This window comes from Pipra filicauda, unplaced genomic scaffold (genome assembly GCF_003945595.2).
Source record: "Pipra filicauda isolate LSUMZ 115617 unplaced genomic scaffold, ASM394559v2 scaffold39_size4671491_pilon, whole genome shotgun sequence".
In the NCBI taxonomy this organism is placed as follows: domain Eukaryota; kingdom Metazoa; phylum Chordata; class Aves; order Passeriformes; family Pipridae; genus Pipra; species Pipra filicauda.
In genome coordinates this window covers 2,663,321-2,676,904 of record NW_024104531.1, presented here as the reverse complement: position 1 = coordinate 2,676,904, position 13,584 = coordinate 2,663,321, and the positions used below count along the sequence as shown (strand labels likewise).

General features: G+C 36.7%; 1 protein-coding gene across 3 annotated transcripts in view; it reads left to right on the top strand.

The window, feature by feature from the left end:
• The window catches only part of TRIO (trio Rho guanine nucleotide exchange factor), a 248,627-nt gene that overhangs the window by 91,489 nt on the left and 143,554 nt on the right, over nt 1–13,584 (top strand). For all 3 annotated transcript variants that reach the window (XM_027738974.2, XM_039385174.1, XM_027738975.2), the window contains exons 7-9: nt 1,269–1,460; nt 4,658–4,789; nt 8,825–9,055. In XM_027738974.2, coding sequence (XP_027594775.1) covers nt 1,269–1,460; nt 4,658–4,789; nt 8,825–9,055 — 555 coding nt within the window. The remainder of the gene's footprint in view (nt 1–1,268; nt 1,461–4,657; nt 4,790–8,824; nt 9,056–13,584) is intronic.

Below are 13,584 nucleotides of genomic sequence, written 5' to 3'. Positions count from 1 at the left end.
ACTGTAAAGACCATTTAAGGGCTTTCTGGATTCATTTAGCAGTCTTGTATTTATGCTACATACACTTAAATAGGCCTAAATGCTCTCCAGTCTTTTAAAATTTGTTAGAAATAGCAGATTGATATTCTTCCAGTTGTTCGGCCCTGATTAAAAGGAGAGCAGAGATGTGTGGGATAACCTAAAAAATGGAAAGCAAATATTGTGCAGAAAGGAAAAACAGCCAACGTGACACTGCTGTGCTCAGTTTATTAGGTGGACCAGGTGAGGTGTAGGCTGTGTCAGGTCTGCTCCTGCTTGCATATATGCATACAGTTTACAATTAATAGAGACCTGTGCTAATTACCACTCAGATGAGACTGGACAGTGAAGCCTGGTAGAACTGCAACACTTGCTCCAGCCACTCAGTGTCAGGCTCTGGGTAGTGGCTGGGTGCCAACAGGTAGTGGTTCCACCGGAGATGCTCAGCGTCTACGTGGTTGGACTTAGATGACCTCCAACCTCAACAATCCTGTGATTCTAAGAACTTCATTCTAGTTGTCTGGGAGTCTGCCCAGTTGATAGTGTAATACTGAGCTCAGTATTATATACATGTAGCTCTGAAAGGGCTACTCAGAAACATTTTGGTGGTGAAGTTGTTCTTGTTGCTGGCTTTGCAGGAATAAGAAACTGTTGATTGAAAATTAGAATGACTAAGAGCCATCAGTGAGTAATGCCAGGATGGTAGAGAATACTTATGATTTTGGACCTTATTTGTCTAATTTTCAGTGCTAGCTCGGAGGGAATATAGTAGCAGGAAAATGTAGTTACTTTGAAAGTGACTTTTACAAGTTGATGTAAAGGTTTGTAGAGTGATGTTGCACATGCGGATACTGTGGATAGATCAGGTATTTACTAATTATACTTTGATTCTCCTATATTGTGTGTGTCTGAATGTCTTGTTGACTTAAATATCCATTAACATTTTTGTTGAGACTGTTGTAAAACATGGTTAACTCTTCCTCTTCATTGTAATAATGCGTCTTCAAATAATATACATTTGCTTAAGCTGACTGTTAATGTGACAGTCAATTAGACTCTGATTATTTCAAGTCATCTTTCTCACTCGTTATGTTATACACCTAGATTCCAAAGTTTGACATGTACAAACTTGGCAAATAAAACCAGTCTTTTAAGTAGTACTGTAATAAAGTAGATTTTTTTAGAAGTATACCTCTTTATTTCAGTGGTCTGCTAACTTCCACTGTTTTTTCCCTCCTTCTTCTCCACAGAATGTGTATGTAAACATAAGCCGCATAATGTCAGTAGCAAATCGCCTGATCGAGTCTGGCCATTATGCTTCACAACAAATAAAACAGATTGCCAGTCAGTTGGAGCAAGAGTGGAAGGCATTTGCTGCAGCCTTGGATGAACGTAGCACGTTACTGGATATGTCCTCCATCTTCCATCAGAAGGCTGAACAGGTTAGTGAATGGAGAGGGCACCAACAAAAGTTTATGTGCTGGACGGGTTAGTTGTGCTGTTTGCTTTTGATTTGGTTAAAAGTACAAGAAAGTGATTGAAAAGGTTGGCAAGAAAGCCAGAACATTTATTTCTGCTAATTTCAGTTGATAATCAAACAAAAACTTGTTCTCCTCAGTTTAGCCCACAGCCTTTAAATTCTCCACAAAATGCTTTGCCCATATCAATGATAAAGCAACCAAGTTATCTCTGTCAATGAAAATGAAGTGGACAGAAATGCTTAACTGTATAAAACTTTTAATATTGATATAATGCCTTTCCTACATCTAGAAATCATAACCTGTTCTATTGTCCTCACCACTCCACCCCAATCAGTCCTTGGAGTGTCAAGATTTAACTTACAGTAATTGCTTATAGAAAACTAAGTTGAACTGGCCTGAAAGTTGAGAACTTAATTAACTATCTGAATCTGAAATTGTGGTGGGTGATGTTTACTTAGTATTTCATGAGAGATTCCTCATATATTAAAAAAAAAATTAGCTTTAGGCCTATACCAATTATTTTAATTAAGTCATTAACCGTATGTAACTGCCAGAGAAGAGATATATGTAGGGGAAGTAGGAATAAATATCCCCAAGTTAATAGTCTTAATGGTGAAAATGTGTTTTACCCTCAAGGGAATTCAGTTCTGAAGGAGTTGCTATGTGTGCGCACTTGAGTCACCCGGTGATATTACAGACTGTCTGCTCTGTACATCCCTGGTGTATTTTGAGAGCAGAGGTTCTTGGATGGTTATGGCTGATTGAAGCTCTGATGTGCTGTATGGAGATACTTTTCTTTCCATTTGCCTTGCTAAATTATATCCAAGAAGAAGTCTCATATCTGATATAACTTTAATTTGAAGTCAATGAAGGAAGCACTTGGGAGTTGAAAATTTCAGAAGTGGATAGGCGGTGCAGTTTATTTTAAGTTTTCTACCTGATTTCTACTACACAGAAATTTAACTTAATAAATATCTAGACACTAGAAATATGAACGTATTAAGATGCAAATACACATTGCTTTTTATTATGGTTAGTGGTGACATTGGTTTAATGTCTTTAGACAGACTAAGGTAAAGTGTATAAACTGATGCCACTATAATAAGTACTTTTGGCAGGTTTTACAGAAAAGCTACATGAAAATGAGATGAAGGAATTGTTTTCTTGTAGAAAAGTCACCAATCAGCTTGAAGCATTTGGTAGACATCGTGTGGTACCTTATCATTATTGATGTTTTTCTAATTACTTGGATCATTCAGGTTTACATTTAAGCTCTGTCAGCCGTACGTGTAGGAGAAAGATGAATGAAATGTTAAAGATAGGTATATCCTGACTCAAATGCTATCCATTTTCATTAAAAAAGAAATAAAACTATGCTCATCAGAAGTCAGGGGACTAAATTTTGTGGGATCGTGTGCTGGGCAACTGTAGTAAGGGTTGGTGTTAACTTCTTTACCACTAATGTAAGTGTAAACAAGAGAAAAGATAAGAATGAGGGAAATAGAGCAGCATCTGCTGGGATTAATTTCCTCTTAATTGCTCCTTCTGCGGTTTTCATTTTATGATTAACTGTGATGGATTGTCCTAGTTGCTTTGTAAGATACCTGGCTGTGATATATTAGCTGTTTCATTAACAGTGGAGCGTGAGTTCAAGGTAAGAGGGTTTGGAATGTGAGGAATGACCCCTCTAGAGACTGGTGGTGCTTGACCTACATAGAAAGATTAAAAAGTAAGCAACCCAAGAAATAACACACCGTTCTTGAATGCCTGTGTTCTCTTGCAAGTGGCAGGTAAGTGTCAGACACAGTGAAGACTGCACCCAACTTTCAGTGTGGGCTAACTAGTGCCAGAGATGTAACTCTGTGGTCCCACATGGAGCTTCTATTAGTGTTCAGTGCTTAACATCAGAGATTTTTTAAGCTGGCCCTCGGTGAAATGAGAATTAAATAAGTATCTCACAGCTAAGTACTCTATCACCCTTCTGCCCAACTTTGAAACAATGGTAGAGTACCAGAAGTGATCTGCTTTTTCCTCAAAATACTACATGTGCTCCAAGAATTAAAATATGTGTGATGAGACAAATGGCTTGGTCTCTTAAAACTTTTGAGTCTTGAACTTGACATAAATAGAGGACAAATATACTTTAAAGAGATCATATGCTTGGCTGTACTAGGTTTAACAACTATGAAAACTCCTAGAAAAACAGGTTCTTTTCTTCTCTTTCCTTTCCTAGCATAACAGGGGTATAAAATTCATGCCCCCTAGCTGTGAAAAATAAGTTTGCAGAACTCGTACTATGCATGTTATGTCTGTCAAGACAACTTAAACTTCAGGGATAACTTAAATTGTCTACATAAGAGATTTCTGTACCAGTATCCTCAATTTCCCCTGAAAGGCTTGACTTGAGCAGTTATGCTGACATAGCTGTGTGCTCGAAGTTCAGTGTTAGTCCTAAGAGACCGCCACTGAAGTTGTAAATCCCTTACACGCTTCCTTCTGTAGTAGCTTGCCAAACGGATTTAGTGCTTCTTTGCATGTAGAAGTTAGGGCTTTGGAGACTGAGGTGTGAATTTGCTGTGCCCTGACACTGCTTCACCTCCTTGATAACCTCTTTCCAGCAAAACACAACTATGGAGTGTTTCAGTGAACGGTTCACCAGTAATTCTTTGTCTGCATGTACAAAGTAACATGGTTTTCTCTGAAGATTAAAAAAGGTGAGGTGATAAACCTCATGATCCCATGAGGTTTTACCTCCTTGTGAAGACAAGACCTTAATTGGCTTTCATGTGTCTGAAATGGTGGTGCAGGGTGAAGCAAACTTTTTCGTAGCTGCAAAATCAAGAAAAAGAGCAATAGTAAAATTGAAGCATCAGTATTGCCAACAGTTAAATCAGTTCTGAAGGCTACCAATATACAGCTAAGCCTGCCTGTCTCTAAAGAGCTCAAAGAGTTTCAGATACCTAAAAGCACAAGTATACTCAGACTTGAATATCTCTTTCTATTCTGATATAAACTTAATCTTGGCTGTTTCAGAGACAAATACTATAAGGATTTTTCAGTGGCTGTTGCACAGATGCCTGTCCTTTTGAAAATTACCAACACGTGTGTACTCACTGGTAGAACCCAAAATCAAGCAGACTGTTTTTTCTCTGTTGCAGTACATGAGCAATGTGGACTCATGGTGTAAAGCCTGTGGTGAGGTGGAGCTTCCCTCAGAACTGCAAGACTTAGAAGATGCTATCCATCATCATCAAGGGATATATGAACATATTACCTTGGCTTACTCTGAGGTAAGTATCTTGTTTGTTTCCTTAGGTAAAATTGTGTCATGTTAAGTTTGGATCATGAATTGGCATCTCTTGTTGCATAGTGCATTAATTGGAAACTCAAGTGCTAGGCTTCTTTTTAAATTTAGTATACTGGATTTTACTACTGTTATTCAAAAATGAAGTGCTAAATCTTCCCCTTAATCTTCTGAAAGAAATTTAAAAGGCGAGATGGGACCATACGTGGTACAAACAACCCATGCAGTGTACTCAGTGTGTTTTAATTTACGTTCACATGTTACTACCTCTTAATAGCAGTCTGATACTATCGTCTGAATACTTACTTGAAGGGAACTTAGCTGGGTATTCTTTGGGAAAGTATTCCGTTGGCATGGATTGCTCTAAATGTGTTTTGTTGAAAATCCATTGCTGAAATTGCCTCACGGAAAAGGTTTAACCATCAAAGGACTTGTCACTTGACAAGCCAGAAGGTAATACACTTAGTTTCATCAATCTCAAAGACACATAAATGAGCCAACATGCCTGTGTAGTCATCATTTGTAAGACTAGTGTATCCTATGCTGCTTCTGTAATCTTGAATTCAGCACACAATGGAATCATAATATTTGTCAGTATTTCTAATGATTGCATTTACAACTTAAGATGAAATGCTTATTCTGAAGGTGGCCTAGAAAGCGATGACTATCTGGTTTTTTTGTCCTCAAATCTAGAGTTTTGTTTTGTGAAAAGAGAAAGTTTAAGTTTACTTAGCTGAAATTAGAAATCAAATGGGTATTCACTTCACTATTACATAACAGGTATTTTCTGCATTTCCTGCTTTACTTATCTTTCTTTCTTTTGACGGGTTGTTCTCATCGTGGAGTAAAATTGTTTTTGCTATTAAATCAGACTGATGTTAGTGTGGATTAAATACAGAAGTTTCTGTACTCATAAAATTATGCATTTCGTTAAATCTTGTTAAAAATGATCAGTGGACACAAGGTAGCTTAGGCTACAACTTGCACCTTTCTTTAAAAGGAAATCACGTGGGTTTGAACTAACGGTTGTGATTTATACATTACATTAAAGATGCAACTACTTTGTGATGAACCAGCTTTATTATAGGAAGCTGAATTCAAAGTCTGGTTACATTTCATTCAGCAGTAAAGGAAGATAAGATTAGTGCTGATGATCAGTGCTATTGTTAGTGTATCAAAACTGGTTTTTTTTGAATACCTGCCATTTTATGACCATGAGTCAGATGTCCAGAGTTCACACGAGTTCTTGTTCTTCTGTGTAAAATACGCATTGATATCCCTCTTCTTGATTTATGCCACCTTGCTGTGTCAGCTTATCTAATGACCTACTGAAGCATACCTTTGGTGATAGTACTTGTGATATTACTACGTGTCAGTGTTGTAACTCATTCTTGAGAGTATATTTTGTAGTAAGGTTTCTTTTCTTCATTATAACCTTTCGTCATTGGAAGGGTCCCCTTCTAAAACAAGAGATAGGGAAATAGCACATTTGTAATAGATTTATGTGAAGAGAGACAAGCTGGAGTGCACGCTCCATGAGAGTGCAGCAAGGAATAGGAAGGCTAGATCTCTCTAGAATAATGATTATAAAGCACTGAGGTTAAAGTAGTGGCATTTTTTCTATTTGGTTCTATTTGTTTTGGGTTGGTTTTATGTGGGTTTTTTTTTCATCAGGGATGTGATTGGATGAGACTACTGTTAAGTGTAAATAAGTACTGTGGATTAGCATGTTAAATACTGTTTGCTTGCTGGTGATGCCTAATGAAAATAAATTAGACAGGTAGATTATAGGATTGCTCTGGCAAATACCCTGAAAATTTATTTAGGATTTCAAAGGTGTAGCTTTTGACTTTGGCATAGCTAGAAATTTTAACAAATTCTTCATTGTAACTGCTCAAAAAAGAAAAAAAGCAAGCTTTAAGTGCCTTTCTTCTGAGTTCCGGTCATTACTTTTTGCCATCTGGTAAAACAATAGCTTTAGCAGAAATAATAATTGTATGTTTATGCACAAGTCGTGTTCCTCCTCTGGGCAGAAGGTTTTATTTTGTGGTTTTTAAACATGCATTCCTTTTTGAAGATTGATGGAGGTGTCTTTCTGTGTCAAGATATTACACCACTATTGCTTATCATTATTAGATGTATGACTTCATTTCTATTACAGTACAGAGCTCCTTTCATTTTGTGATGAATGAACGCTGGGGGAAGAGAGAGAGGAACACTATGGAAATTATAACACTTTGTCATTCATTTTAGATTATAGTGTCTTGACAACATGACTTGGTTGCAAAGTAGAAGACAGTAATTTTAAGGAAGTAGATGCTTTTAAGACTAGACAGTCTGATTTTACTGAGGGTAATTACTGTATATTACTAATAAACTTACTAGCTTACAAGCTGAGATAACTGGTGTGCCTGAAACTCCAACAGCTGTGCCTTAAATGAAGTTATATGTATAGATAAGGTTATACATCTCACTGAAATCTTAAGGTAGTCATGCTCTGGGAAGGAAGAAAACTTTATTAACTCCAGAAGAAAAACTGTATGTGGTCATTTGTTTGTAAAGCTAATAAACTAATCAGATCAAGGAACCATCACAATTTTTTTTTTACCTGAATTTCATGGAATCTGGATAGATAATTGAAGTCGATTATCTTGAAATATTTGAAAGACTTACTAGATGATTCTTTTGGATACAAAAAGGAAAAATATTATTATAACTACTACTATGGACTATGCATTTTTTCATCCTGACTTGACTTTACAGGGGCTGCTTTTCACTAGTGAGTTTCACTTTCTCTGTTGATACTTATTACTAAAATGAAAAAGCTTAAATTGGAACTGAGAAAAAAATAAGCTCCATTGTAATCTAATTATTAGAAAAGAATTTTCATTTGGTTCTGTTTGACTACTGAATAGCAAATTTAAAATGTGCCTAGATTCAGTAAAAAATTACTGAAAGTAGCCACTGGGGAAAGGCCTTGTCAAATTTGCTGTTTCTGACATTATGTTGATTTGATGGATTCAGACTATTGTTTACACTCCAGTCTTGTGGTTTCAGATGATTTTTTCCTGCCTGCTGGATGAGCTATTTGAAAAGTTCTTTACAGGTAGCTGAATGATACTGAATTATAACAGTTCTCTGAGCTTCATGCTAAAAGTGACAGAACAGTTAAACACCAATGAAAAGTGCTTTCAACACTGAATGGTAACAGGGACCAGATAAAATAGGATTATTGCTTTTTAATTAGCATGCAAGGTAAATCTTAATATTTCTACTGTGGTTTAAATTAGAGAAGATGACAATTAGAAATGACTAATGTTTCTAGTCAATATCAGTTGTTAAACACATTTTGGAAAAGAGTATTTTTCTGTGCTGCGTGGAAAGATTTTAAGTGATTTAATTAAGTTTGCTGTAACAACAGTTGGCACTTGGCTTACCAGTAACAGTAATAATTTAGAAGTTGTAAATTGTGCCAGATAGAATCATGTCCTAAGTTTTATATCTGTTGGTTTAAATGTATTCATCACATTAATATTAACCTACAGGTAGTAACGTCCCTGTTCACCTTTACAGCAAATGAAAAGAGAGATGCTTCTGGAAGGATAATTCTGAACAAATGCTTAATTTTAGGTATTTTGTTGACTAGAGAAAGAGTTGAATATTCTAAATTAGACTTGACTTGTTTAAAAAATACAACAAAAAACCCCAAAACAAACAAAGAAAAAATCCCTAACACTTTAAAGCAAAACCACTCTTAAGATAATGAAAAAATGGAAAGACAGGCTGTTATTTAGAAGAGTGCTGCTTCCTAAAATTATCTTACATAGAAGGCGAATATAATGTTTTTCCTTTTTTCTGTAACAGCTGCATGTCATAATCATGCTTGTAGTAAAAAACAAATCTTCATCACTGCTCCTCGAATTCTTAAAGACATCTAAAATGGGGAGAGGGGGTAGGGGAACAAAATAGTAGCCTAACAAGCTTTTGGCAAGACAAGTAATTCTTCATCCTTTTTGGTCAGGTGAGCCAAGATGGGAAGTCACTCCTTGACAAACTCCAGAGACCTTTGACTCCTGGGAGTTCCGATTCCCTCACTGCTTCTGCCAACTACTCAAAAGCAGTTCATCATGTTCTGGATGTCATCCATGAAGTACTGCACCACCAGCGCCAACTGGAAAATATCTGGCAGCATCGAAAGGTCCGCTTGCACCAGCGGCTTCAGCTGTGCGTTTTTCAACAGGATGTTCAACAAGTAGGTTTTATTTCATGTTGTCTAAATGCCTTTGTATTCTGTCAGCCTGTGATTTCAAGCTGATTGCATTGACAGGTGAGTTTTGACTGCTAAAACCTGTGTTCTTTCATTCAGCAGTTGAATAGTTGAATGGAATTGACTGACTGATACCAAGTCCTATGTGTTATCAGAGGGTATTGGCTGGTATGGATAGTAATCATATTTGTAAGTTAGTCCTACTTCATTTTTTTCTGGTTTTAAATTAATTTATTTACTTTGAGTCAGGTATGATGAGAAAGACTTTTAGTCTTTTTACTTGGCTATTCTGAGATTGTGCTGGAAGCTGACATTCACGTTCTAGGTAAGATTCTGGACTTGAAGTGCCAAAAAGACTTGTAGGAGTAACATGCAAAAAATTAAAAGTGCTATTCTGTAAAATTTTTAGTTTCAAATCCTCAGTGATACGTAATTGGCTTAATCATGTTTCTTTAAAACCCGAGAGTAGTATATAAGGAGTTGTAAAAGTTACGGATGAGATTACTTTCTGGTAATAGCACTGTTCTTGAATTAATGGCTATTAGGTGATATATTTTTATCATTATGACAACATCCATAAAAGTTAGTAGTTATGTACAGGCATTAGTATCTTTGACATTGTTTAGAATTTCTTGGTTGATGGATTTTTAATAAACATAAAATACTAGCCTTGGGCTGCAATTGACAGAGACATTAGTAATTTATCCTTTAATAGCTCATCTTCATGAAAAGTAAAGATGGCCAGTATTTGCTGATCGTGATCTTTCATCTGAGCATAAAAGTGTTCACAAATCAGGAACTTCCTAGTGCGGTTTTTAGATAGCGAGTTATACGTTCTGGTTAAACTTAATCTTTTTTCTTCTTCTGTGCTTAGCTGGTTCAAGAAGATACTGGATGTGAGCAGTTGGGAGTGAAATAACTGGCTTTCATAATTTACAGTAGTTGAAAGAGATAATTTAGGCAGATGGTGGGGAGAGTGAGCAATCTTGTTAACTTTCTTCTATATGTGGTGACTCTCTTTTTATGTAATTAAACAACATAAATACTTAAGCAGTAAATTAAGTACAATTTTTAAAACTTTATTACTTATTTTTTGTCTGAAAAGAGGCATATATTGAAAGACAGGCTGTTTTTCAAATTCTCAACACTCAGATGTGACAAAGGATGCAGAAAGGCATGAAAAATGTTAGCTGACAAAAGAAGTAGGAGAAAGTAGAGTCAATGTTATGAATTGTCAGGAAGGGCATAGAGAACCAAACTGAAAACTCTGTTATGCCATTGTAAAAATTCTTGAGGCTCTTCATCAAGATAACAACATAAGTAGTAACTAGTCAGGAGGGTCAGTGCTGGTACTTGGCACGAGTTGTCAGTGAAGGGCCAATTCAAAATATTCTGTGATCCTGTGATGAGGCACAGTCCACAAATGAATCACCTCTGAAATTCAAAAGGCTTCATAAGGAATCTTCAGAAAATGAAATTAACACAGTAGTTTGCTTCTCACAGAGAAAAATGTAGGTCTTTCTCAGTAGTCTAGTGCCACCAAGTGTGGATTGGATGGTGAAACTTTCTCCTTCAGTTTGAATTCGGTTCAAGTAGGGCCTACTTAGCCAGTCTAGGCCAGGTGATCTCCTGAGGTAATCTGCCAGGTGCATAATTCAAGTTTCAGGCCTGTAGGCCAGGCTGCAGGCAGTTTGTTCCCTGGGGAAAGGTGTTCATTAAATGCTGCAGATTGTCTTGTTGTGCTGTTCCTAGTCTTTGCCTTTATTATCTTGGGAATAATAAAATGCTTGCAGGAAGGAGCAGAAAATGAAAATTTCCAAAGTCATGATTATCAGTGTGGAGGAGTTAGCTCTCAGACTGCTTTGTTCTTTGAAGCTGGCAAATAACCCTTCATTAGCCTCAAGTTATTGTACAGTCACCACCATGTTCTTCAGCAAGAAGCTGGATTTTCCTTTTCAGTATGAGACCCATCAGCCTTTGGAATGGATGCATTTAAGATCAAGTAGTCACAGATTTGAAAACAACAAAGTAGACAGCTTTACCTGTTTTTATAACTTCCAGTATCAAAAATGTGTTATCCAAATCATGAATGTGGATTGTAAGTATATGGGAAGTTTTCAGTATGAACCAGGTGGCTCAAGAAGGTTGATCCATCTCAACTTATTATTCAGTACATGCCTTACCTACTGGTTGGAGAAATTTGTTTCTTCCTGTTTGTGCCTGTGGTTCCTTTATATGCTTTGCAAGGCAGACATTGCGTTAAGATAGCAAGATATCCTCTTGACAGTTTGAAGTTGCGGCCTTTTGTTCTAATGCACATCTTTATCAACCACATGAAATTTTGAACTAGATATGTACAGAGATGCAGCCCTTACTTGCCGTGGTTCTAAGCCCTTCCCTTAATATCCAGTAATTATCACTGCCAGAGACTGCGTTGTCCTTCGGTTTATCCCTGTAGCGACTGTTAACTTCTGAAGTGGTGCATAAGGAACTTTAGCTCCTTGTTACGTTGCCTTAACTTAACTTTACAGATATTGGTGTATTTTAGGCACTGGCTTATGAATCACGATGTCAATTTTGCTTAATGTTCCCTTTCATAATACAGCTTTTCATACTTGGATTTCAGTGCAGGTCAGTCTGTAAGACGATGGCAATTCAACATCTGTACCAGATAAATTAATCCAATAGCCACAGCAGATGTCTTAAAGATAACAGGCAAGCAAATAAGGGTATTTCTATGGAATAGCCTTGATTTGACAGATTGTAGCTCTCTCAGCTTTCAAAATTCATCAGGGGAAAAAAGCGATCTTGAATAATAAGAATGCTTTTTTTCTGGTAAAACAAAACCAAAACAACCTTATCAGACTATCTTAATTTGTCTGAGAAATGTTAGCTTTTCAATCGAATAATCATTGACACCATTCAGTACATGAAATTACTCTGGTTTGAGGTGTTAGTTAAATTTATATCTGAGACAATTCTGGAATGGTTTATGTGGAGCTCCAAAGCAGTTTTCTAAAATACTTTAGTTTTTGTTTGCACATTCTCTCAGGCTTCCTGGTCTTTGTTCAAACTTTAAAAAATTCAATTAATATTGATTTAGAAACTAACGTAAAAACCTTTTAAAATTATTGTCAATAAAAGTTATATGTGGTGGGGATTTTTTTCATGTCAAACTAAGGGGGCTCTCTTCCACTGTGTATAGTTAAATTGCACATAGTGGCAAGCAACCAAGTGCGTTGTAAGCGAATCTATAACTGTCCTTTAGCGTGAGTCTGATTTCCCCCTCCTCCCTCTGCTGGCATTGTTTTCTGCTGGATTAATGAAATAAATCAGTTTATGGAAGTGTGAAGTGAGTGACAGAGCTGAGTTGGAAAAGGGAATTTGCCGTGTTGAGCTGGTACTTCACATTGTGTTACTTCCACCTTAGAAAACTCATTGAGTTTTTTTTCTTCTATCTTGCATGTTCTTGTATACGGTGAAACTGTTTCTAGTGGAGCTTTCCAAATCAACAAAAGCATTGTAGTGCTATCTGTATACACCATCCGCTAATGTCTTGAAATAAGTAGTAAGGAAAGTAGCATATGAAATAATAAAAAATAGTAGATACGATGTGAGTTACAGCAAATTTGAAATGTGAAAACCTATGACCATCTTAAGCTGAATGGAATTCTGAATTTGACCCTAGGTAGCAGAAACATGCCTGGAGATGTAGTTTCTGGTTAGTTTGTATATTAACACCAAAAAAGAGGATGTTAATTTACATTTTTTTGAAAATTCTGGCCACTGGCTGTTGCACTCAGTTGTTTAATGTAGCCTTCTAATATAAAGCATGCTAGTAAAAGTATAATTTCATACTTAAGAGTTAACAAGCTTACCAAGTGGATAATAGAGCCAGCCTTTTACCTAAGTAAAGGAGCTGGCTCTGATGCTGATATGAAGCAGTAAAGTAGACTTGGAACAGCAACATGGAGTTCTGTACTTGTAGGCCGTGAAAGGTCAAAATTGAATGTAAAGATAATGTTTCTGGTAGAGTGATACTGCTGACACTCGTATGATCAGAGTTTTGGTGCTTGAAAAACACTCCTGATGGCTTGCAAGCCAGAAATAAGTAAAACATACTGGTAGGAGGTTTGTTGGGATTTTTGTTTGTTTTCTTTTTGTTTGGTTGGTTTTCTCCCAAAACATACATTTATTGGTTCTTACTGACCTTGTGTGCCTTCTCTCTCCATTCTGGATAAATGTGCTGTTTCTCCTTCCTTGATCTGCCTGCCTCAGAGATAGGCTTTTGCTGTTACAGTCACTAGTTTCAGCCTTGACTAATGAAGGGTGGGCCATGAATGCTTGCCACTTGCTCAGCATCAACATGATTTCACCGTGTGATTCCCACATGGCTTTTGAAGGTGGTTCCAGTGTAAAATGGTTCTTTTGGGGAGAGAGTATTTCCACATTCTGACTATCTGAAGATTAGAAATACGAAGGTTTCCATTTTCCCCTTCTGAATGTTATGTCAG